The 27,193-nt window shown below is 38.4% G+C and overlaps 2 protein-coding genes across 12 annotated transcripts in view; one reads left to right on the forward strand and one right to left on the reverse strand.

The window, feature by feature from the left end:
* The window catches only part of HEPACAM2 (HEPACAM family member 2), a 37,336-nt gene extending 12,396 nt beyond the window's left edge, over positions 1-24,940 (reverse strand). For 2 of the 8 annotated variants that reach the window (XM_067042502.1, XM_059073933.2), the window contains exons 1-2: positions 10,224-10,617; positions 5,071-5,355 (exon numbers count right to left, since the gene is read on the reverse strand). In XM_067042502.1, the coding sequence (XP_066898603.1) occupies positions 5,071-5,355; positions 10,224-10,617 (679 nt within the window). Of the gene's footprint in view, positions 1-5,070; positions 5,356-10,223; positions 10,618-24,471 lie in introns of those variants that run through there. The other 6 variants (XM_067042506.1, XM_067042507.1, XM_067042508.1 and 3 more) reach the window with 6 other exon arrangements.
* A 126-nt stretch (positions 24,941-25,066) lies between these two features.
* The window catches only part of VPS50 (VPS50 subunit of EARP/GARPII complex), a 142,583-nt gene continuing 140,456 nt past the window's right edge, over positions 25,067-27,193 (forward strand). For 3 of the 4 annotated variants that reach the window (XM_067042500.1, XM_059073918.2, XM_067042501.1), the window contains exon 1: positions 25,073-25,226. In XM_067042500.1, coding sequence (XP_066898601.1) covers positions 25,194-25,226 — 33 coding nt within the window. In that variant the 5' untranslated portion in view covers positions 25,073-25,193. Of the gene's footprint in view, positions 25,227-27,193 lie in introns of all 4 variants that reach the window. The other variant, XM_059073917.2, reaches the window with a different exon arrangement.

Here is a 27,193-nt window from a genome sequence, read left to right on the forward strand (position 1 = left end):
CCCACATTGTAAAATTTTCTAAGTGTTCCTCTTTCTACTACCTTTCATTAGTCTTTACTTATGACAGGTGTTTCTCTGTGAGATTTCCATAGACTATTCCTAAAAGAGTGCAAAGAAGAAAGTTCAGTCTATAAATAGAAGATATGTCCTGTAAAATCTGAACTGATTCAGATGGGGATATTCTAATTCTTTCAAATAACACAGGAAAGGAAAGAGGATTTAGGAGTTTAAAGCATAATATTTAACATTTACAGGTGTGATTATGTTTTTCCCCCCATTTTAATACTTTACACACTGTGTATCACCATATTCTGTGATAAATTATAAGATTAGGACATGAACTTGCACATGTTGAAAGAAAGATCTTATTTTCACTTTGCCAGATAAAACTAAACTATATAGCAAAGCAAAAGTGTATTTAAAGATGCAAATGATACTTTCATGTACCTGTAATTGTTTATGCAATTTCCCCTAGGAATTTTTCATTTAAATCTATGGCTAAAGTTTAAAGATAGGTAAATAGATGGCGAGATAAATAGACATAAGAAGAATTCATGTAAAGAAAATATTTTCATGTAGAAAAATAAAATGTGTTAAATAATGGTAACGTCTGGGGAAGAAAGTTCTTTTCAAAGTATTCTTTCAGTTTTCTCTTTGCAGGTATCTTCTAAATTACCCAGGCTTTCCACAACTTCTTGCTGTCATGTTGCCAATTATGTCAGCATAGTTTGGGCTCCAAGGTGAAAAAAAATAAGAAAAAACAAGAGGAAAAGCAAAAGAGCGAACATTATTGAGTTTTTCCTATGTGCCACTTGCTGCCTTCTTTACACATAAAATCTCACTTAATCCTCCCCATCCCTCTAGAGGTAGGTATTAGCCTTACACTGAGACAGTGTAGATAAGGACATGAGGAAACTGACTCACAGGGTGACAATGGCAGTCTGAATGGACAGCTTAGGCTCATAACACCATGCTATCCATTACACTCTCCAAAGGACACGATATTTACTAGAGTCCATGGTTGAAACAAAATAAAATCAGGTTTTTTTCAGTGGACAAAGAATGCTCCAACACCATCTTACTTCTGCTCTTACCACACTGAATGGTGGCTCCTCCAAATTAATATTCAGTAGATGATATCTGGCTGGTTTAATATCTTGTTTTGCATTTTGTACGTTTTCTATGTGAATGTAAACCATTTAGACCAAATAATAAAGAACAATGTAAGGATGTGTCTGTATAGCCCTAGATTTGATTCCATTTGTCTGCTCACATTTTCTTTCACTGTGTTCAAGTACCTTGAGTGCTTAGGTCTGTGCTACCTGGAGTTGAATGGAAGTTTTAATTCATGTCAGAATAACCTTATTCAGTCAAGAATATGACTACATGTATAATAGATGGTGCCGAATCTAAAATTTTCACTCCAATTCAATGCTAGTCGTGCAGAGAGTCACAGTTTACACTTCATAAATCTATTTCTCCGCCTTGTGCTTTAAGGCAGACAGGATATTTTCACTATATAACTAATGATTGTAATAAATCTTATATAATTTGCTTCTAGTGAGTGGTGTTTTGGTATTTTTTGGTGAAAAACTGTAATTTCCTTCTTCTTTGGCAATCTTTAATATAATTTCCTCTGTTTCTGTTTCTCTGTTCATCTTTGAGACATTGAATTCTGAACTAGGTTGGACTAGCAGTTAATCCTCTTTGAGTTCCCCTACACCAAAAGTGAATTACACAATCAATGTATGAAGTTTTTTCTATTTCTGTGTGAACAATATTTTTCAGAAAATAATGCTTTCAAATTGCTCTTAGACATGTTTAATCACTGTATGTAGTTCAAAATTGGTGACTTTTTTTCTATATATTATAGGTTAATAAAATATATCTTACCTCCCCTTTTCCCTTTCCTATAAACACTTTTTTTTTTTTTTTTTTTTTTTTTTTTTTTTTTTGCGGTACGCGGGCCTCTCCCGTTGCAGAGCACAGGCTCTGGACACGCAGGCTCAGCGGCCATGGCTCACGGGCCCAGCTGCTCTGCGGTGTGTGGGATCTTCCTGGACCGGGGCACGAACCCGTGTCCCCTGCATCGGCAAGTGGACTCTCAACCACTGTGCCACCAGGGAAGCCCCACTCTTTCTATAATTGCATGACATTTGTGGTCTATTTTGAAAAATGTGCTCTCTTGACAAACATTTCTTGATTTAGTCTAGAATACGTGTGTATTTATTTATAAAACATTCTGTAGTCTTTTTAAAAATTTGAACCTTTGCTTTAAATATAATTTTCCTCATTGTTTACCAAGTAATGCCTGGATTCAAAGCTCCCCCTAATCTGACTCAAATATACAGGTATCCTCTGCTTTGCAAAACTTTGCTTTACGCCACTTGGCTTTTATGAAAGACCTACATTAGTACCTGTTTTTAGCTGACTGAAAGAAATCTGAAGAGGATTTTTGCTTTCACAAAAAAAGATGAAAAGCAAAAAATAGCGATCAGTGTTTGTTTTGCAGGAGCCATTTTACAGGCGGTGGGCACCCCGGCAGCGAAAGTGGTGCCACCAAGCCCCTTCCCAGGGAACTACACTCAGCATCTCTGCATGAAGGCTCCATAGCTTTGAAGTGCATCTGTGAGCACCTGTGCTTTATTTTGATTTATTTTGTGCATCCGTTAGCAAGACATGTCATAAGGCAACTGCTTATTCACTTTATACCATTTCGGTTTACACATGGTTTCATAGGAACACTCGACTTTCTGATGGAAGGGAGCAGGGAACCTCTATCTATTCCTCATTGTATCCTACACTCTAGCCAAACTGGACCATTTGCCAAATACTTTGACCTCTGCTTAGTGTCTGTGTCTCTGTCCCTATTGTGTGAAATGTTTTTTACAGACATTGACCCTTGCCCCATTCATACCCAAGGGTCCATCTCAAATGTTATTTTCTATAATAAGCCTTCTCTCCAGCTAGAAGTAATGTTTTTGTCTCTGAATTCCCATAGACTCATAATATTATAGTAATAATAATGGCCAACAGTTATATAGTATTTACTATGGGCCAATCACTGTTGTAAGCAATTTACATATAGTAACAGATTTAATCCAAACAATAACTCTGTGAAGTAGGTACTATCATTATCACCATTATATGGTTGAAGAAACTGAGGCACAAGAGAGGTAAGGCAGTAGAAGCAGGATTTCTGGCTCCAGAGTTCTGTGCCTAACCACTATACTCCTTTGTATACATTCCTATGGTATCTAAGACATTCTCATACATTTCATTGTCACATTTTCTCACTTCTGCTAAAATATAGGATAGCTTCCAGTTTTAAGATTCAATGGTTCTATTTTTATCTTAATTTTGCTTAATTAAACAAACGTTATTGTATAACTGTATCACACCACTGTACTCCACTTCCCAGAAGTTGCTTTTCCTGCCACATTTCTGCGGCTCGGTTTTATTGTTAAGCTTTATCTAGTTGAAAAAACCTACATATGCTGGTGCTTTTTTCCAAAGAGTTAATAACACACTTCCTCAAGAAGACTATCAATTTTCTATTGAAGAAAATAGAATACAGATGTATCAATAATAGTTTCCATTTACTGAATGCTTGCTTGGTGTCATCTACTGACTATTCTTCAGAAAGGATTGATTTCATTTAATGTGGTGAGGTAGTTTTAACCATCTCCATTTTACAGATGAGGCTCAGAAAGGTCAAGGGATTTCTTAAAGTCACATGGGTAGTGACAGAACCCATTTCCCACTTAGGTCTGTCTACCTCCTAAGCACCTAAACACTAGGTTTTAGGGCCTTTCTGAGCATTATGCAGATATATTTGATGAGAGAGTAGATATACTTACAAGGCTTTATTTTACCCTTGTGATTCAACCAGCTGAAATCTCCACCCTCATGCCACAGAGTGAGAAGTTTTCCTTTGCCATGCCTTATTTATTTTGTTATATTGCTGTTGTGTCCATGCACTAAACTATAATGGTAACTGATCAGATGACTTCCCAATGTGATAAGCCATTGGTTCAACTAGGGGAGATTTTGCACACACCAGTCCCTCTCCCCCACACTCAGGGGACATATGGCAACGTCCAGAGACATTTTTAGTTGTCACAACTTGAGGGGAGGGTGCTACTGGTATGTAGTGGGTAGGGGCCATGGATGCTATTAAACATCCTATAATGCATAGGACAACTCCCCACAACAAAGAGTTGTCCAGCCAAAATGTCATTAGTGTGGAGGTTGAGAAACTTTGTGAGAAGCTGAAATTAGAATGCAATGTTAAACATATTGGAGGTGGTGCTATGGAGCAGAGGGGATGGGGAAAAATAATACAATCAAGAGAGAGAAATCTTGCTTGGGTTGGTGATGATAATATGACATGAAGTGAAAAGTTTTGTGAACTTAACTTGTACATGAGATTAAACAAAAATAACGATAGCAACTACATCAACAGAAAAAAGAACCAGAGAGAATTGAAATCCAAAATAATTACGGATTCCCTGGGAAGCTGAATAGCTTAATGCAGAATAATTATGTTTTCTCTGTGATCCTCTCTGCACCCTGCCTCTAAAAGTGGAGCTGAGAAAATGGGCAGAGAGAACAGCCACGCCTTGGGCCGCATTTCCCATGCATAACCCGGGAACATTCTTTCTCCCTGTAGTCAGCTCCAGAGCACATCCCTCTCCCATTTTATGATGAACAGCTCTTCCTCCATGGGGGTGAATAAATCAGCGCCTTCTGCATGGTTCTGGGTTTGAAATTGAGTTTCCTACTTTCCACTAGAATTAAGGTCACACATGCACTGAGTCAGAGAATATATCCTAAAAGGCCCCTGGCCAGTATCTCAACTTGATCTTCAAGAAACAGGGTTGTGCAAGTAACTATATTTCATGACAAGACAGTGCCTAGGAAGTATAATTGCACCTAGTACTACATTACAATGATGGTGAAAACCAAATGACATCTGGTGTCAACATCTGGTGATGTTCTCTGTGACTCCTCTCATGAAAACTTCCCAGAAGAAAACTCATGTGGATGTATATATTTTTAAAAACTTACAATATATGGTAGGCATAATGATGTCACTTTCCATCTCACTGATAGGGTTCTTCACCAGGCAACTGTAATTCCCAATGTCTTCTTTGGTCACTGGAACAATATGAAGGCTGTTGTTTTGGAGAGAAAAGGAGTTGGTGGAGCTGGTGTGGACAGGCCTCCCATTTTTTAGCCACTGGTAAACCAGCCGGGTGCCCCCTTCCACGAGGCATGTCAGGGTCATGTTCCCCACATACTCCACAGCCCCAGAGGAAGGCTGAGTCTGCACCACTGGTTTCGTGACAGGATCTGCAACATCAGAACAGATAGAAATGATTTTTGCCACCACAGAATTATAATAAAAGTCTATGAGGTCTTTCAAATATTAAATCCTAGGAAAATGATTCCAATGTTTTGCCCTTTATAAATGTAGACAGTTCAGGAAGTAATTAAAGAAGAAAATAAAAAAGTCATGGCAAACACAAAATGATAAAATATAAAAATATCATTTATAGCAGAAATAACTGAGTCTAGAAGTTACTCTTCAAGGATTTTCTAATGGAAACCTTTACTTTACAGATAATGCAGTTAGTGGTAGAGAATGTCGGCTTCCTTATTTCCTGTTCATTGTGCTTTCCCCCGACACCATAAGGGTGTACTCTCACAAGCAAAGTTTACGTAGTTATTCCCCTCTCTTCATTTGTCCTAACATCCCAAGAGCAGCTGGTTGGGATACATGTGGTGAGCCCAAATTTCCACCCACCATCTGCAAAATACAAAGCTCAGATATAGTATACTTTGAGGGGATTGAGAGAAAGTTTTAAAGAATCACATTTGCACCATTTACTTTTCCTTCTATGTAAGTGAACTAATTATATGTTTTAATTACTGTGCATTTATATTGCAGCACTATGTTAGTCACTGTACCATGTTAGTCACTTTAACAAACGAAAGCCTATAATAATCTCCTATGCATGATTACAGGACACACAGAGAATGAGATGATATATAAGTAACAGACAACTGGCTCCAATGTTTAGCTTTCAATTTCCTATCAAACTTTTAATTGGGGTTGAGATAAACCCACACACAAATGGTCACCTTGTCTTTTTTTTTTTTTTTTTTTTTTTTTTTTTTTTTTTGCGGTATGCGGGCCTCTCACTGTTGTGGCCTCTCCCGTTGCAGAGCACAGGCTCCGGACGCACAGGCTCAGCGGCCATGGCTCACGGGCTTAGTTGCTCCGCGGCATGTGGGATCTTCCTGGACCAGGGCACGAACCCGTGTCTCCTGCATCGGCAGGCGGATTCTCAACCACTGCGCCACCAGGGAAGCCCAGGTCACCTTGTCTTTGATAAAGGAGATAAGAATATACAATGGAGAAAAGACAGCCTCTTCAATAAGTGGTGCTGGGAAAACTGGACAGCTACATGTAAAAGAATGAAATTAGAACACTCCCTAACACCATACACAAAAGTAAACTCAAAATAGATTAAAGACCTAAATGTAAGGCCAGACACTATCAAACTTGTAGAGGAAAACATAGGCAGAACACTCCATGACATAAATCACAGCAAGATCCTTTTTGACCCACTTCCTAGAGAAATGGAAATAAAAACAAAAGTAAACAAATGGGACCTCATGAAACTTAAAAGCTTTTGCACAGCAAAGGAAACCATAAACAAGACGAAAAGACAACCCTCAGAATGGGAGAAAATATTTGCAAATGAAGCAACTGACAAAGGACTAATCTCCAAAATTTACAAGCAGCTCATGAATCTCAATATCAAAAAAACAAACAACCCAATCCAAAAATGGGCAGAAGACCTACATAGACATTTCTCCAAAGAAGATATGCAGGTTGCCAACAAACACATGAAAGGATGCTCAACATCACTAATCATTATAGAAATGCAAATCAAAACTACAATGAGGTGTCACCTCACACTGGTCAGAATGGCCATCATTAAAAAATCTACAAACAATAAATGCTGGAGAGGGTGTGGAGAAAAAGGAACTCTCTTGCACTGTTTGTGAGAACGTAAATTGATACAGCCACTATGGAGAACAGCATGGAGGTTCCTCAAAAAACTAAAAATAGAACTACCATACGACCTAGCAATCCCACTACTGGGCATATACCCTGAGAAAACCATAATTCAAAAAGAGTCAGGTACCACAATGTTCACTGAAGCTCTATTTACAATACCAGGACATGGAAGCAACCCAAGTGTCCATTGACAGACGAATGGATAAAGATGTGGCACATATATACAATGGAATATTACTTGGCCATAAAAAGAAACGAAACTGAGTTATTTGTAGCTAGGTGGATGGACCTAGAGACTGTCATACAGAGTGAAGTAAGTCAGAAAGAGAAAAACAAATACTGTATGCTAATATATATATATGGTATCTAAAAAAAAAAATGGTTCTGAAGAACCTAGGGGCAGGACAGGAATAAAGACGCAGACATAGAGAATGGACTTGAGGACACGGGGAGGGGGAAGGGTAAGCTGGGACGAAGTGAGAGAGTGGCATGGACATACAAACGTAAAACAGATAGCTAGTGGGAAGCAGCTGCACAGCACAGGGATATCAGCTTGGTGCTTTGTGACCACCTAGAGGGGTGGGATAGGGAGGGTGGGAGGGAGACGCAAGAGGGAGGAGATATGGGGATATATGTATATGTATAGCTGATTCACTCTGTTATAAAGCAGAAACTAACATACCATTGTAAAGCAATTATACTCCAATAAAGGTGTTAAAGAAAAACCCAACAACTTTTAATTGGGGTTGACGCATCTTCTCAGGTAAATTTGTCTTGACTCATGTTCACATTTTTTTTACACTGGAAAATGTACGTTAGAGCACAAACAGATCCAATCCTTCCACCCAGAGAAGAGAGGAAAAAATGAAAGATAAGGAAAAAGGGGTTGAAAGGTAACTTGCAGGGATGCTGAGCAGTTCTGAAGGCTCCAGCCTTTCTCAACATGGGTGCAATCAAGTGGTCCACTCAATGTAACCCTTTATATTCCCTGGCAAGAACAAAGGGTTTGGAATAGCTTTTGTTTACATTACTATGATTTAAAAAGAAAAATGAATTGGTATTATGAGTTATGTAGAAAAAGCTTATGTTTCAAATGTGCCCATGCATGGAAATACATGTGGTATGGAATAAGTCAAATAGGTGATGTTGAAGGTCTCATATGGGAGAGCCAATCATTAGAACAGACGTTGGTACTGTGATCATACACTTGCATTTTACAGTGTAACTCAGATATGGAAGTTTCCTAAGAAGATTTTTTACATAGGCCCTAAACCCCTATCAAAACCTTTTCGTTGCAGGGGGAAGGCACAATATAGGAGTAGGTTAATAAGAAGTACAAACTACTATGTATAAAATAAATAAGTTACAAGGATATATTGTACAGCACAGGGAACAGATCCAATATTTTATAATAACTGTAAATGGAGTATAATCTATAAAATTTTGGAATCACTCTATTGTATACCTGTAACTAATATAATATTGTAAATCAACTATACCTCAATAAAAAATTTTTTAGAAAGAACTTTTGGCTGCATGTCCATAAACAGATCCAATTGTACTACATATTAACAAGTAATGGATGTTCTATTAAAAGTTTGGGGGGAGAGACGAGATACTACCCAGGAGAATTTCATGAAAATATGAAAACGTCCTCCTTTTCTCTCCCCAAAGTTGTTCTCTAGGCATCTGCTGCCACATCCTGTGTCTTTGTTCCCCTGCAAGCTCTCCAGTTTCCACTCATTTACTGTGCACATATTTACTGAGTGCCTACAAATGGCCTGCATCGGGGTTTAGGCAGTGAGGAAAAAGCAGCGAACAATACAAAGCCTGCTCCCATGGACCTTGTATTCTAGGCAAGGAAGAGAAACAATAAAAAAATAAAAATATACAATACGTCCAGTGTTATGAAAAGAATAAAGCAGAACTCAAGATAAAGAGTAACTCTCTCTCTGTATACTTTACATAAGGTGGTCAGGAAAGCCTTTACAGATAAAGTGAGACTCTGGCTGGGACTGAAAGGAAACAGAGGATAGTGCCATTACCTAGGAGAAGAGTGATCTAGGTAGAGTGAACAGTCAAGTACAAAGGCCCTGAGGTGTGAGTGTGTTTGGCCTGTTCTAGGAAGAGCGAGGAGGCCAGTGTGGTCAGAACAGAGTGAGTGAGGGGAAGAGAAGTGGGAAGGGGTTAGAGAGGTACTGGGCCTTGCGGGACATTGCTAGCACTTTGGCTTTGATTGTGAGTAAGACAGGAAGCTATGGGAGGATTCTGAGATGCAGCAGGCAGGGGTAGAAGCGGGAGAGTGGACAGCAGGCTGTTAGGACAGTTCAGGCCAGAGCTGATGGTGGGGTTGAGCGGGGTGGTAGTGGGCGTGGTGAGAAGTGACTTACTTCTGTGCATATCTTGAAGGTAAAGACGGCAGGGTTAACTTGTGGACTGGATGTGGGGTGTGAGAGAAAGAGGGAGTCAAGGGTGATGGCAAGGTTTTGTCCTAAGCAACTGATGGAATGAAGTTGCTATTTGCTAAAACAGAGGAATATTGTTAAATAGACATGTTTAGGGGGGAAAAAATCAGAAGTTGGGCTTTGGGTGTAGTATATTTAAGGTATGCTGCTTACATACCTCAATAAGGAAAATAAATGTCTGAAAGTTAGCTGAACCCCACTCTCTCTCAGAGGACATACCCAGCAAATTCTATTGTTCCTTAAGTATGGTCACTGAGCAAGTTTCATCCTCCTCAGTGTACCAAAATTTAAAAAAATTTCTTTATGGACAAAAATGGGGCACTTCCCAGGGTACATTCTGTTAATTAGAAATAAAATTTTCTCTGCCTCATTATATCAGCAACTTTATACTTGATAGTTTCCAGGCAAACAAATAATACATTCTCCTTACTGCTTGATTACCTTTAGCTGGGCACTGTGCATATACTTTACATGCATGTCTTATTTAATCCTCAGAAAGCCTCATGAGGAGGATAATGTCATTCGTGCCATGAGACACTGAGGCTCTGAGGGTTAATTTGCCCAAAGTTGCAGAGCCAGGACCTAAAGCCCAGGTAGTCTAATCTCCTGAGCCATTGCTAACTGCTGTGCTACTCAGCTGCCCATGTCACTTATAGCGGACTTACCATCAACGGTAACTTGAATCTTCTGACTAGCTGACACAGTTCCATTTCCCTGAATGTTGACCTTCACGATGTAATTGCCTTCATCAGTGAACTGCAATGGGTTGATGAGCAGGGAGGCATTGGGTGGCATCATGGTGAATTTGTGTTGGTATTCCAAGTCGGGCACCACAGACTTGTTCACAGAGCCCAGTAAGTATTTGGGCATCGTGTGGGGTCTCTCAAACAGCCATATGATCTGGATGTCTGATGCCGGAGTGTGGAATCCATAGTGTACGGGGAGGTAGAGAGCCTGGCCCCTGATGCCATGGACTGTGTGTGATGGCACCACCACCTTCAGCCCAGAACAAGCACCTGCTATGAAGGAAAGGAAAGTTGTAAAGACCCTGAACCACATTTCACAATCTAAAGGGGAAATACAGAGAGAACCTGATCAGGCGATAATCCTTTTCAAAGAAGAGAGGCTTCTAGGTACTGACTCTTCTAGTATCGGTTACCTGTAGAGGTAAATATTTGTCTCTGAAACCTGCATTTTAAAAACTCCCCACAAAGACTGTTGATTGCATGACCTCTTTAAAGGCAAGATGAAAAGGAAAAGCAGAAGTTATTATCTCTAACTGTTAAAGAATAATGGGAAAAGGAGAACTGGGAAAGATGATTAGTTCTAAAGTCCAATGAAACCTTTTAAAAAATTTGAAAATGTGACTGATTAATGTCTGAGTCATATCATATCCTAATCAAACTATGTGGTTGAGGGGCTACTTCCTCTTGAGAATCTTCCTCCACAGTCTTCTGAAATGGCTTAACAGTCCATAATTGGAAGTTGTTCCTTTTAGCCAAAGCCTTGCCAAATGCAAATATCCTAAGGAGAACGGCATTAAACTATGACCAGTTGTGATTGGTTATTCCTGCTCAGAAGCAAGGATCTGGTTGGTGTGTTTGAGCGACAGCAAGAGGCAGGAGCAGAGTGGAGCAGGAGTGTGGTGAGACAGACAGGAGGCCAGCAAGGTGGCTAGGCCAGATCAGGAAGTGCCTTAGGGTCATGGCAAACACTTTGGCAATTTTACTTCGAGTGAGATGGAAACACAGCTGGATTTTTGTGAGCAAGAGGGATAGAGGTCTTTCTTCTTATTGTTTTAGGTGTACTCTGGCTGCCGTGAGAACTGACTGAAATGGGGGAAAGAGCAGGAGCAGGGAGACCACTTAGGAGATGACTGCCATAAAGTAGGCAAGAGACAACTGTGCTGTAGATAAGGGTGCTAGTCAAAGATATTGTGAGAAAAGCCCGGTGGTGCTAACAGGATTTGATGACACATTGCGGGTGGGATACAAGAAACAAAGATAAGTCAAAGATGATTCTAAGGTTGTGGACCTATCAACTGGAAGAATGGAGTCGTCATTTATTAATGGGCAACTAATCAATTAATCATGGGGAATACTGTGGGAGACATTTTTGTGGAAAGACTGGGAGTCAGCTTTGGACATGTTCATTTTAGATGCCCATTAGAAATCTAAGAGGCAAGGTTTCTTCGTAGTTTCTGGCACCTGGAGATTTCCCCTTCTTTACCTTGAGCTATATATTGTTTTATTTTATCTAGCATATATATATATTTACAATTGAGAAGAGAGTCCTCCTTAGCTCAGGTTACCATGTAGCTACCATTTTCTACCATTTTGATTAGAATACTAATCAAAAGCTCTTTGCTTCAAAATCCTCATTTTAAAGGGGAGCAATACGGTACCTACATCGTATGAACAGTGGAGGAGAAAATGAGAGGAATTTAAATGTGAAGTCTTTTGAACAGTGATGGAAAAAAGAAAGAATGGAAAGGAAATTGGAGACAGTTGGCATAGACAACACTTCTGGGAGTTTAGCTGAGAAAAGGAGCAGAAAAAGTATTTTTTAAAATTTCTTTTTTTTTCTTTGGATAGATGCTGAACAGCATGTTTGGAGCTATTGGAATGATCACTAGAAAGAGAAATCTTGATGAAGCAGAAAACAGATGGGTGAGGGTGGGAAAGAATCCTAGGTGAGGAGGGATGAAAATCTGGGCACAAATAGAGATATCTTACAATTTCAATTTTGTCATATACAAAATGTTTATCTTCTTTGATTGTTTCTCCCTTTTCATCTCTCCGAGGAAGGGGATCTTTAAGATTTATCTGAATCATGTTGTGAAAGGTCATCAATATTAGGAAGGGAATGGTAGAAAGGTCTGTTTGTACAACGATTTATTTGGAGAAACTGAAATATGTAGGTCTGCTCCTGTGAGGAATCAAATTCCACCAACAGTAAATTCCTCTCTTTCTTTCCCAGGGTGGAAGTTAGAGCAAAGATTTCCATGGTTTTTGTTTTTGGGTAGCTGTTGGTAAACAGTGAGACCCTGGGGCCAGCAGGGAACTCAGAGCAAAGAACTGAAGAGGAGAAAGGACAAAGAGGATGATCAGAGGAGGTTAAGGGGAGAAGGGGTGCCTAGATGCTCAACTGAAACTGACCATACAGACTAAAAATTCGGTGACTCTATGGGAAAAATAAATATGTGTCTTACAGTCTCCTTGGGCTCTCTATTTGTGATTGACATGTAATTTTTTTTTCTGATAATGGGCTGTACCTGTACATTCATTGTAGTGATTTGGTCCATAACAAAGGAGTTACAAAGGTATGAGGATTTGCTTCTGTTTTCTTTTCTGTCAAGTGCAAGAATGTTAAATTTGTAGTTCTTCTTAATTTGAATCATTAGAAAAAGAAGGAGCTTGTTGCTTGGAATTATAAAGAGGAGATAAAGTGTACTGCAGAAAAGGCAAGGAAATCATAAGAGAGCTAAAGGGAGATGAGAGAGTAAATCTAGGACTTAAAACTAGTGATGTCTGAGATATGTGAAGCAGAGACTGAGAGAAGGGAGTGAAGCTCTTGAAGTCATAGATATAGAAAGACATTGGGCATTGGATGGTGGAACTGTACAGGAAAAGATTCCTCTTAGTACATGTGTTGTCTGCATGAAACAACATGCATTTTCATGCCTTTCATTGTAATTGGTGATAGGAAGTGCCTAACAAGTTCCTGGTAAGCAGAACTAGTTTTTTTAGCACCCATTATTACTAACTTAAGATATGTAAAATGCACTTTTCACTGTATTTATTGTGTTGCTGCTTCCTTTTTTACTTCAGTGAATACGAAAATATTCCTGAGGGTTTCACGGTTCATTCTTGATCTTGGACTCCCTTGTCCATACAATCTTAAATTAATCACTTGCAAATTGCCTGGAAATAGGGATTTCAGGAACCTATTTTCTAAACTTGCAGAGAGATTTCTGAATTTCCTACTCTGATAAAGTTAAAAGTACACTGAAATACGAGGTCTTAGTACAGAACACATACTTGGGATAAAATCGTGTTTAACTGACCTTAGATAAGACATTTTAATTCTCTGGATGGCAGTTTTCTTATGTGTGAAAAAAGGGTAATATTAGATGAGGTCCAAGGCCTCTCTCTACTCTTTATGTTTATGTTCTTGACATCCTAAGGTGCTTTTCTCAGGGTAGCAGCTATCTTACAGTTTAAAGGGGAAGGACTCATATTTTAGTTATAGAGGGCCCAAAGAATTTTGAAGTATTGAATCTCAGATTTAAGTCCACTTACTAAGTTGGATATCTTTTAATAAAGTGGCAGTTCTGTGTTTTTTGCCAAGGTATCAAGGGGGATGGTGGGAATCTACAACATTGCCTTGAGAATGCAATGGAAAAAACGGCATGGCTCCTGCTATAAAACTCGGTAGTTGCCTCTGACAGTAAGCAATTTGGTCATTGACTTATTGGTCCACTTAATACATTTCACAGCTCAACATAGAAACCACTGCTAGACTGAGCTGTAGATAGAGATGGCCTGAGTGCAATTCTGGCCAATCTGTTCTCAGAGTTTGGGGAAATCATTGCAGAAGTCCTTGTTTACTTTTTACTTTTTTTTTTTTTTCTGAAAAGGGGAAGAACACTTTTTCTCTACTTTTTGTGTGGATGAGTTGAAAAAAGATTAACTGAGTTTGTAATATTCTGAAAATGATTGGGAGGCACTTTCTTACCATGGAGTACGAGCATGACTAGAATAGAAATGTAGGTGACTTTTGGATTTTGACTCAGAAAGCTGAATCTTAAGTAAGAAAGCTTGATTGGAGAGTCTATGACTGAAGTTATGGGAAGAAATTTTATTTAATAAAATATTAAATATGATACAAATATTGCAGCCTAGGGAAAAATGAAACTACTTTAGCAGAAAATAACATTTTATATGGCACTTACAATAATCATTAAGGGGAGTGAACTAGTTCTTTAGTCTATTTTAGAAACGGCATCATGTAATAATACCTTAAATAATATATTACCATCAATAGTATCTCTGAATATATTCAATGCTTATCATACCAAATGATATGAAATCATGTTATTTAATTTTTTTCAAATATGTGTGCTTTTTCAAATATATGTATGACATTGAGAAGACAGCACGCTGTTACAATAGCTGTTTGCTTAGATTGCCTATACCATTTTTATCAGATAAATTACAGGTAGCAAGTTATAAGAGTACCAGTGAGGAATGAAATTTTCTTTATAGTTTCTAATCTCAGCCACTAAAATCATTTTATTTTGCAGGAAAGACATGAATCTATTGATATGATTCAATCCTTACTTGTAGTGAACTTTGCAGAATAAACATATAATAGGATGCTTCTGCTACATTTTAGGATCACATACTCTTTTGCCATTGCTGTATTTCCCATGACAGGTGTGTGGAATCCATGCTGGCAAAACAGTAGTTTACGGACTTAAAAAAATTAGCTTCATTTTGAGAAATTTTCAAGTGCTCTTTCCTTGTTGTACAAGAAAACGTAAATTACTAAACTATTGATTTTAGGAAGTCAACCTCTGTAAGAACAAATAAACTTTATGAAAATAAATGACATAAAAATGGATGAAATTTTAATTTCCCCTTAATATTCCAAATATTTGAACTTAAATGAAAATTCAGTTTTATTATTAGATTCACTAATACATACTTTTTGACAAAAAAGGAAACTCTTGACTTTTTGCATATAAGGCACTATACTAATTTGGAGAACATTGATAATACCATTAAAAATCTGATGTACAGGGACTTCCCTGGTGGCACAGTGGTTAAGAATCCTCCTGCCAATGCAGGGGACACGGGTTTGAGCCCTTGTCCGGGAGGATCCCACATGCCGCGGAGCAACTAAGCCCGTGCGCCATAGCTACTGAGCCTGCACTCTAGAGCCCACAAGCCACAACTGCTGAAGCCTGTGCGCCTAGAGCCCGTGCTCTGCAACAAGAGAAGCCACTGCAATGAGAAGCCTGCGCACTGCAGCGAAGAGTAGCCCCTGCTCGCCACAACTAGAGAAAGCCTGCGGGCAGCAACAAAGACCCAACGCAGCCAAAAATAAATAAATAAATAAATAAATAAATTTACAAAATAAAAAAAAATCTGACATACAAAGTTATAGCAATACTCTTCTCTTCAGAGACTCTCTTAAACTATAAAACTAAGACATTATAAAGAACTATCCAGCGATAAAGAACACTTTTGACGTCATATTGCAAAATTTATCTATATTCCAGCAACAAAGACTCCCTAGACCAGTTTCACTGTATTTAATATAAACATCAGACTTCACAAAGTGACCTCTACCATGGCTCAAAATAGTTGGCATTTACTTCCCCATTGCCATGTATGATATTAGCAAGCACAACACAACTATTATTGACTGAAAATAAACTCTTGTATCTTTAGAGAAAATAGAAATTATGATGTACTTTAAACAGGTTTTATGAACTGCATTTGGGGCTTCAAATTTCTAAGATTTTTTAAAAGAAAAAACAAACTGATACTCAATATTCCAAAATACAAAAAAAATTCCAAATTACCCATGGTCTTTACAACATACTACCAATGGAGAAAAGTAAATTTGTGAAAGAAAGAAAGTCTTAAGGGATAATAACTGCTTTAGCTACTTATGAACATGCTATCTATTTCTCTAAAGTATGTTTAATTTTATTTTAGTAGAATTCTTCAAATGAATTGTCTCTAAGTTCTTCTTAAAGCCAATTACAAAAATTACTTAGGAAATGACAGCAGTCCCATTGTTATAAAATTAAGTGCGGCACTGACACAAAGGATACTTTCAAAGCCCAGAAAAATGCACAAAGATAAAAAAGCTAGTTATGGTTATTGCTTAATTTTCCTAAAAATTTCAAAACCTAAACAGCTATATAGGCTTGAATTTGACAACATAAACACTGGAACAACAATCACAACTATGGGAAACTCAAACATTTAAAAAATTTACAAACTGTATATTTCAAATATGCAGAATATGAACAATATTAGGGATAAATGTAAATAACAATCACAGTTACTATGAAAACTATACCATAAGAGACCAGTAAGTGCAAAGCTTTAAACTACTGAAGAAAGCTAAAACTTAAGTTGTTTATTTAGCTAATGTGTTCTTAAAATTTAAGGAATAAAGTTTTTTAAAAAAATTCCTGTCTCTTGGATATAAATAAAACAAGAGACTTTAAAAACTGATAAATAGGAAGAATGGAAAGAGAACATCTGGTGAAAATAATGATGATATAAAAACAGTGGGAATTTTGGAGAAAGACTTTAAACTCTAAGGTTAGAGAATGAGGGAGAAATATTAAAGTAGAGAAAAAAATTTTTAATTGAACTAGCCATTGGGCAAAGAGAAAGGCTAAAGGCATTTTGGAGAAATAATACTTTTAAACACATTTCTCCCGATTGTGTATAAAATATTTTTTGTCAGTTTGGAATCTCACCTTTTTCCACATTTCATAAAATAGGTAAAAAATAGGTAGAGCTAACAGTTTGCCACAATATCTTTAATTAAAACAGCCCAAAACTATGTTCAAAAATTGTTTTAAGTTTCACTGTAAGTGGTCACAAATTCATGACCTACAAGAATATTTGCCAAAGTAGAATGCATTAAAGAGCATTGAACCTATATATGAACTCTGTAAAAAGAAGAGATTCATTAAGTTTTTAGAATGTCTTAACTTTCTTAATGAGTGCTACTCACAATAATTGTTGTCCTAAGAAAACAATAACCATCTATTTATTGAACCTCACATCTCCTAAATGATCCTGTTTCTTTGCTGGAACAAAGTATGTTATTGTTTAAAATTCTGAGCTGCTCTTCAATTATCTGAGTGAATCTACAGCCTAAAGCAAATATTTACCTTATGCCCACAATTTAATAAAAAGGTAGCTAGAACAAACTTCATGCAGTGCCTTACCTAAGAGAAGGAGGTATATTTTGCACTGAAAGACCCCAACCGTGCTGCTGAAGAGCTCCATGAAAGCATCCTGTCCCATGCATACACTGCCCTGTTCCTGGTGGCAACTTGGTTCATGGACCAGCAGCTGCTGGTTTATTTGCCAGGGAAATTAGCAGTGAGGTAACATACCCTAGCCTGCCTCTTGCTTCTGTGATTTGAATACAGAATGAATGTGTATACAAAGGACACAGGGAGTGGGAACACCTGTTATATGCTCTGCAAAAAAACAGGCTTGTGACTTTCAGAACAGCTTCTTAGTGATTATCAGTAATTGTCAGTATATTTCATGAATTATTCTTAGTTATTAATAATCACATGAAGGAAAACATCCTTTTGGGTGACTCTAATGAAACCCAGTATGCTTTCATAATGAGAGCATATTGTGAAATTTCCTGAAAAACAAAAGCAGGTTTCCTAACATGTAAAACGATGCCATTATTTTGAAATTAAAATTTTTTTCTATGAAAACTGCAGTAATTCATATATCTGCTAAACAGTTATAAATCATCATGAAGTCACTAAGTAACATGTAAAAGTTATACCAAAGAAAATAGAGCACCTTTATGTCTTTAAATGTGTATTTTTCTATGTAGTCTTTCCTGTTACAAATGTCTGCCATGGTTTTATTGGATCTATGGATTCATGTAATTTTTAAAAGCAAACCACAGGTGTGTTTCCAAGTGACACTGAATCATGGACTGTGTGTAAATATAAATAAAAGCTTAAACCAAAAGATAATATCTGAGGTCACATTTTCACAACTGAAGCACAGAGTAAGTGAACCAACGGCCCAGAGAGAATCTTGCCTCTTACGGTGGTATCTGGCCTACAGATTTTCTGCCTGGCCTTTTCACTGCCATGGCAGCAGGCAGTCTGCGCACTTCCGCTTAATTTACTAAGTTATAAGTTAACCCCTATTTCATTTCATCTACTGTAAGAAGAGACTAAGAAGGTTCTAGTCTAAGCCTTTGCTATATAAAATAAAAATCTGCGTCTAATCAAGCAAAATTCCTTGCATAAATCATTTTTTAAAAGTAAAGGCTCACTGAAGAAGTTCAGTGATAATAGGGGAAGGAAGAATATTCCTCAAGTGTAATTAAAGGTAAAAAAAAGGAATGATAGTTATTTTGGAGTTCAAGTTTGGAAACACTTTTAGCATTTAAGCTTCCAGAACTGTTTCTACAGGCAAAGAAAATAAGTGACTATTGGAAAACCTGAGGCCTCTTCAGAGGTCTCTTTATGACCTCTCCAAGCTTCAGAAAAATGGTAAGAGCTTCCCCCTGGTAATAATTATACCACAACTTTCTCTGTGCTATCTCTAAATCTTGCAGGTGTGATTTAGAGATAGCAGCACTATTTCAGCACTTATCTCATTAATCTCAATTGATTTTATGCATGTTCATTTTCCCTCTGGGCTCATCTAATACAAAGACTTGTCTTATTCATCTATGGATCTAGCATAGTGGTTAACTAGTATTTTTGTTAAGTTGTTCCCCCAGAAATAAACCCAAATGTTCCTTGGCCCATGTCTTCTGATTCTCAGTTGATGCTTAAGAAATGCATATATTTGGATTGCACAAAACAATTTGGAAAGTAATACTGAAGTTTTATATATAGCACATAGACTCCCCCTCACATCTTTTCAATCAATATTAATCTCTAATTGCTTTTATTAAATAAGCGCTTTCTAGTGCTTTTCAGACACAGTGCTGGCTCATGATAAAGTGTTTTGGGTCCAAGGCAAAGTGAGAGAAATAAAGATGATGGAGTAAGTTTTTCCTAATGTTAAATTTACTCAATCTAAAGGACTGATATTTATTCTGAGATTTTTTCTGTTTTTTTGTGTTATATTAAAAAATCCTTTACTTTATGACATAGCGATAGCAGATGTTACATAAATAAATTAAATTCCAAAATGAATTAGGTCATCTTTTCATGTCATGGCACACAGTAAAAAACGACAACGCCTGTCTGGCACATCCTGAGAAAGTGTTGTGACAGAACCATGATAATGCGCCCTCTAGTGGCAGGTAGTAGGAATAAAATGGTAGCTGCTGGAGTTATTTCTGAATTCAGGATGTTTACACAGGAAGCCACAGAAGATAATGTTAAAATATACCTTCGTTTGATAAAGGAGGCAAGAATATACAATGGAGAAAAGACAGCCTCTTCAATAAGTGGTGCTGGGAAAACTGGACAGCTACACGTAAAAGAATGAAATTAGAACACTCCCTAACACCATACACAAAAGTAAACTCAAAATAGATTAAAGACCTAAATGTAAGGCCAGACACTATCAAACTCTTAGAGGGGGCTTCCCTCGTGGCGCAGTGGTTGAGAGTCTGCCTGATGCAGGGGACGCGGGTTTGTGCCCCGGTCCGGGAAAATCCCACTTGTCGCGGAGTGGCTGGGCGCGTTAAGCCATGGCCGCTGAGCCTGGAGAGGCCACAGCAGTGAGAGGCCCGCGTACCACACACACACACACACACACACACACACACACACACACACACACACACACACACACACACTCTTAGAGGAAAACACAGGCAGAACACTCTGTGACATAAATCACAGCAAGATCCTTTTTGACCCACTTCCTAGAGAAAGGGAAATAAAAACAAAAATAAACAAATGGGACCTAATGAAATTTAAAAGCTTTTGCACAGCAAAGGAAACCATAAACAAGACAAAAAGACAACCCTCAGAATGGGAGAAAATAGTTGCAAATGAAGCAACTGACAAAGGATTAATCTCCAAAATTTACAAGTAGCTCATGCAGCTCAGTATCAAAAAACAAACAACTCAATCCAAAAATGGGCAGAAAACCTAAATACACATTTCTCCAAAGAAGACATACAGATAGCCAACAAACACATGAAAGAATGCTCAACATCATTAATCATTAGAGAAACACAAATCAAAACTACAATGAGGTATCACCTCACACCAGTCAGAATGGCCATCATCAAAAAATCTACAAACAATAAATGCTGGAGAGGGTGTGGAGAAAAGGGAACCCTCTTGCACTGTTGGTGGGAATGTAAATTGATACAGCCACTATGGAGAACAGTATGGAGGTTCCTTAAAAAACTAAAAATAGAACTACCATACGACCCAGCAATCCCACCACTGGGCATATACCCTGAGAAAACCATAATTCAAAAAGTGACATGTACCACAACGTTCACTGCAGCTCTATTTACAATAGCCAGGACATGGAAGCAACCTAAGTGTCCGTTGACAGATGAATGGATAAAGAAGATGTGGCACATATATACAATGTAATATTATTGAGCCATAAAAAGAAATGAAACTGAGTTATTTGTAGTGAGATGGATGGACATAGAGTCTGTCATACAGAGTGAAGTAAGTCAGAAAGAGGAAAACAAATACCGTATGCTAACACATATATATGGAATCTAAAAAAAAAAAGTCATGAAGAACCTAGGGGCAGGGCGAGAATAGAGACGCAGAGCTACTAGAGAATGGACTTGAGGACATGGGGAGGGGGAAGGGTAAGCTGGGACAATGTGAGAGAGTGGCATGGACATATATACACTACCAAATGTAAAATAGATAGCTAGTGGGAAGCAGCCACATAGCACAGGGAGATCAGCTCGGTGCTTTGTGACCACCTAGAGGGGTGGGATAGGGAGGGTGGGAGGGAGGGAGACACAAGAAGGAAGAGATATGGGGATATAGGTATATGTATAGCTGATTCACTTTGTTATAAAGCAGAAACTAACACACCATTGTAAGCAATTATATTCCAATAAAGATGTTAAAAATATATATAACTTCAATTGCTTTCCATTTTTACATGATTATTAAAGATGGTTTAAAGTGTTTTATCATTAAAAGAAATTTCCCACCATCAACATCTCACATCTCACCTGTAACCTGAGGGGCTCTGCTTTACCATACTGTTCAGGAGCTTGTCTATTGATCTTAGTTATATTTGCATTTAAAGTGGAAAAAATGATTACATTAAGCAATCTATATCCATGGTGACTAAACTGCAAACAATGCAAGAAGCTACTGGGGGTAGTGTGTGTGTGTGTGTATGGGTTTGGGTGGGGGTGAGTGTAAGGCTTTTTTGTCACTTCTCAACTCACACTGTAGTTTACTGTCAAGTCTGTTTAAATTTTAAGTAAAGCTTGTCTTGCTTTATAAAGCAAAGAGTCTGCCATATGCATTTCAAACATCCACATTCATTATTTACTAGTAGCATATGAGTGCTTTGGAATGGTAGGAAGAATTGGGAATGAGAGGTGGTGACATGCCAATGCCAAGGTCAACATAGGACAGTGGGGAGTAAGAAGAACTGGGGAAAGAAAGCCCTGTCTTATGTTCTAATTCGATAGGTCTCAGGGAAGATTAGAGTTTACAGGGAAGAGCTGGCTGCTAGAGAAGGGCATCATAATCGCCTATGCTTGTGCTAGTGTTCACTCCTACTACAGTGCTGCCTCCCAGAAGTCCTAATTTACTGATATGGCCGCTAAATGACTATACAGCAATGTTTTCCTTCCTGGGCCCTTCTCCAGGTCACTGCTTTACCTTTGGCAAGTGTCCTGTTTTCTACTACTGCTTGCTCAGGAAGTGTAGTTACATCATTCTGGGGAGGCCACATCTTTCTGCTGCTTTGATATTTATAGGATGCCTAGAAATGTATCTTCCTAACCAAACCAGGATCTCAAGCTTTTATTTAAGCTTCCAGGGGCTCCTCCTATTTGGACCATCAGAAATATGTCCTTATCTTACTTTACTGCTAATGCTACTATCCCGAATCAGATCAACTTACTTAATTCTTACCCCGGATGTTCCAATCTACAGAAATGGGGCTGGCACCCCTTTACCAAGGGACGGCTGTCTAACAGGTTCTCCTCAAGACTTACTGGCAGGCCATCCACACCCTCCACTAGTTTGCTCTGGTCTACCACTAATGACCCTCAGGCAACTGTGAAAGTTCTAAGTCTCATATAGGTATTTTTGAAAAATGGAAATGAAATGACATACTTCATCTTTTAAAAAGTGCTCTTTAGGGCTGTAGGTTTTTGTTTTTATTTTTTAGTTTAGGGAGTTAAAAAGGTAGCATGGGTGGCTCAGTTATTTTCTATAGTGTTAGGGTATGCTGAATTAGAAAATATATTTTATTTAGGCAACAGCACTGATTTACTTTACATGCTTCCAATATTATAGTTACAGCCTTTGAACTTTTAGAGGCCTGGCTGTCCACTTCGTTTTAGTTAATAAGAAGTAAACTAAAATGTAGAGTATTAGAGTTAAACAAAGTTGTAATGCTTTCTTGCCTATTCAGGGTCAAGTAGATACAGAAAACACTCATTTCCCCAGTTTGGCGGATAGGAAAAAAACCAAATACACAAAATGAAAAAAACTTTTTTTTTTTTTGTCACCTGCAACTTTGTGTATTGAGGGGAAAAATTCTGGGTTTGGATCTGGGTTCTAGTCCTGTGACCTCAGAACCTTAGATGGATTCATTTTCTCATTCTAAAGAGTAGATTTTAAATACTAGAGCTGGTTGCCTATAAGAATCTCTTGACCTTAAACAAAGAACTCCTGCAAAAATGATAACAATAACAACGGCATCCTCCTCAGGTGAATCGGAACAGTCAAGTTCGAGAACTACTGGACTTGGATCACCCCTAATATATGCTTTTCAACTAAATTGTAAACTCAAAGGTCAAAACTGTATTTTATTAATCTGAAGTGCTTAGGATAGTGTTGACTAGTGCCCAATTAGCAACAAATGTTTACTGAATTGGGTTTCATTTTATATGCTAATATGGTCAGCAGTTTCTGTCTCTTTGATACTTTCAGGGACTTCTAAATACTGAAGACTTTCACACAGTAAGAATTGCCTGGCAATTAAGATTAGAGCAGGTAAAGAATGAACTAAACTAAGCTTGCCCAAAAGGTACTGAAATTCCTTCATGGGGTTAGAAGTAACAGAGTCAGAAAACCATACAGGTAAGCGTATCATTTTAAAAGGGACTGTCAAGCACAATGACAGAACTATGAACAGGGTGGTTCTGTTGGAGCAGAAAACTGGGCAGAATTATGACTATAATACTTCATAATCGTAAGGTGCTTTACAATTTATAAATTGCATTCACTTACATGCTCTCACTTATCCTTACAAAACCCTAAGTCAAATATTACCTCATTTGTAAAAAATCCATAAGACAAGATGCTGAGAGGTCAAAAACTAGAATTTCAGAGTTGCCAATAACCTCTATATTAGTGTCCTCCATTTGCACACCACTTTTATTATTTTTGCCATATCTGACTACCACCCACTACTGTTGTTTATCTAATATTTTTCATTAGTTTGGCACACTTTAACATTTCTTTAGTTGTCCTAAGAAATATCTTTGAAATCATGGGTCTGTGTTTTATTATTTTCTAATAAACATTAATTAAAATAAATGCAAAAATAAAATCCTTGGTAGCCTTACTTAAAACATCTGGATAAGCAGCCCTTCAGCTTCTGCTTGCACATCTGCAGTAATCTTAGGCAAGTTACTTAATTTCTCTGTACCTCAGATTCCTCATCTTTAAAATGGGGATAATAGTACCAACTCCATATGACGCTTGTGTGGATAAATGAGATACCAAACGTAAAGCTATTAGCAGAGTTTTTGACAGGTAGTAAGCTCTCAATAAATGTTAGCTATTGTTAACTGTTAGCTCTGGGTCACTTTTTTTTTTTTTCTGGTATTCTCATAATTGGAAAGTTCTCTCTTAAATTGAGCCCCAAACCACTCCCCTATTGCTTCCCCCAGTTTAGTTAAACTGCTAAAAGTTGAAAAGAAGACGTTAAAGTGACATGTGTACTTATTGTTATATTTTCCATAGTGACTTGCCTTAGATTACACAGGTGGTAAAATGATAGGTGGGGATTAAATCCTTTGGTTTTAGTTTTCTGCTCTGGATGCCAATACTGAGGAAGACCAGCCCTAACTTGGACAGCTGCCACTGGACAACTTTGACCACTTTATTCCTCAGGCCAAGCCCTGCGTCACCTGGAGAGTGCCAAGTTCTCAGGTCACCTCTTGGAGCCTTCCCCGTCCCTGGCGTTCGCGTCCCTTCGCGTGAGTCTGTTGTCCTCTCACTCCGCCCCTCAAGACCAGGTAGGGTTTCCTCCACCACACTCCTGGGCCGGGGGGGTCATTTCAGTCTGGTTTATATACTGTCTTCTCAGTGTTTGTTCCTGTGGCTCAATGTCTGGTCACCTATGACTTAGGTTTTCGCCTCGCCGGAGCAGCTACCGAGAGCACGTACCTCTTTAAAGACCGGCGACCGCAGTGGTCTCTCAGAGCAACAAGATTTGTGGGCTTAACCGAATCGTCAGCTGCTTTCCTTGCCGGGAAATGTAGTACCTGGGCCGTCCTCTCTCCTCCACTGCAGATGCCGACGGCAGCCGGGAGACTACAATTCCCAGCATGCTCGGGGAAAGGAAGGGAAACCCAGCCTGGCAGCTCCACGTGACCACTCACTATGGCTTCCCTGTGTCGGCACCGGCTGTCAGGTAGTTCTGTGTGATTTGTTAGTTCTGTGCGGCAACGTGCCCCCTCACGAATTCGACATGCAAAGAATCAAATCTCTTATGACCCGACAGGTAAGTAGCAGAGGCTGAAGCAAAGGTCTCCTTCATCTCTCCTGGGAGAGGAGCCGAGATGTTCTGTTCCTGGGCCGCAGGAAGTCAGATAACCAAATTATAGGTTGTGGCAGGTGTCAGGAGCATCATAAAGCTCGAGCACACCCTGGAAAACTCACCTAGGCCGTCAGGTTCGGAGCCCTGCTCAGGTGGATCCCGGTGACCCAGAAACATTCCTTTACATGAGGTCAATGAGGAAGTCGGAGGCTACATTTGTTCGTCCTTTTCTCCCTTTTGCCAGCTTTCCAGTGATAGCCCTAACTACCCTGCAGGGTTTCCTTTATCCAAACTGCCCATCGTCTGTGAGGGTGGCCTGGGTAGGGAAGTGAGACCTGTGCAACAGAGATGACTAGAAAGAGTGAAAAAAGCAGATAATATGAAGACAGAATTGATAGCTTTATGACTTTGGGCAAGTCCCTAAATCTAGTAGCTTTAAGTTTCCGGATGTGAAAATGAGAATAATAATTATTTTTGTTCATCCTGTCTCACAGTTCGGAGTCATCAGTAAGTTAGTGTATGTGAAATGATACTTAAAAAAAATCATTGTCATGGCAAAATAATGGTCTTTTATTTTTTTGCCAGAATGCTAATTCATGAATAAAAAACTTGGCTGTTTTCTGTCTCATCTCATAAATGTTAGGGACTTCCTAATAATGTGTCAGCTTCCTTAAAATCAGAAGTGGCAGAAACTTACTTTTATGTATTTATTGATTATGGTTTGGTTTTAGATAACTTTATTTATTTCAACTCTAATATTTTACTAGAATTGGGCATTCTTTATTATTTTTATATGAGAGAAGGGTAATTTAGATTAAAGTTTTAAATCAGTGTGATTTGGGGAACTTTGGAGAATGTGGAGGATGATCATTTAGTGAAAGGTTCCTTTGTGAATTTTTTGTTGTTGATTAAAAAAAGACTACAAATGCCAAATTAAATTCTTATCTGATAGTTTAGAATTTGAGAGATAGCTGAATAGATTACAAATTGTAGATCTCTGGTGAAGAATACATGAATCCTATGTGTTTATTTTACTTCTGTCAAATCATATTGTTAATGTTATGAAAATAAAATTTAGAAGTTCTGTGAATAATAAAAGATTTAATTAAGTGTGTAATAACAGTTGGCAGTCCCTCACATTTGTTGAGTCCTGGTCTTATGCTTCATAACACTTCTTTTTTGAGGATGGGTTTGAGTCCTGCTCCATCCTGTAGTAGCTGTGTGACCTTGAGCAACTTAACCTAACTTTTTTGAGCATCTGTTTTCACATCTTTAAAATAGGAATGATAACATGTATCACATGGGGCTTTCCTAGTGGTGATGTGTATATGATATGATCAAGGTAAAGAGATAAAGGAGTTACCACAGTTCCTGGGCCTTATCAAAGAATTGCATGATCATAGAGACCATCTCAGTGACTGAATTGATGGTTGGAAAGCGAGAAAACTGGAAGCTGGCAGTAATTCAAACAATAGTTGATTTCAGGCTGACTTTGGTGTCCGTTTGATTTTTTTAAAAATAAATTTATTTATTTATTTACTTTTGGCTGCATTGGGTCTTCATTGCTGTGCATGAGCTTTCTCTAGTTGCAGCGAGCGGGGGCTACTCCTCGTTGCAGTGCGTGGGCTTCTCGTTGCGGTGGCTTCTCTTGTTTCAGAGCATGGGCTCTAGGTGCGCGGGCTTCAGTAGTTGTGGCACGTGGGCTCAATAGTTGTGGCTCGCGGGCTCTGGAGTGCAGGCTCAGTCGTTGTGGCTCACGGGCTTAGTTGCTCTGCGGCATGTGGGATCTTCCCGGACCAGGGTTTGAACCCTTGTCCCCTGCATTTGCAGGCGGATTCTTAACCACTGAACCATCAGTGAAGTCCCCCATTTGATTTTTAAAACAATATACAGCTTTGTACATTATACAACTAATACCCCTAAACTGGCTC

This window comes from Kogia breviceps, chromosome 9, assembly GCF_026419965.1.
Source record: "Kogia breviceps isolate mKogBre1 chromosome 9, mKogBre1 haplotype 1, whole genome shotgun sequence".
Lineage (NCBI taxonomy): Eukaryota > Metazoa > Chordata > Mammalia > Artiodactyla > Physeteridae > Kogia > Kogia breviceps.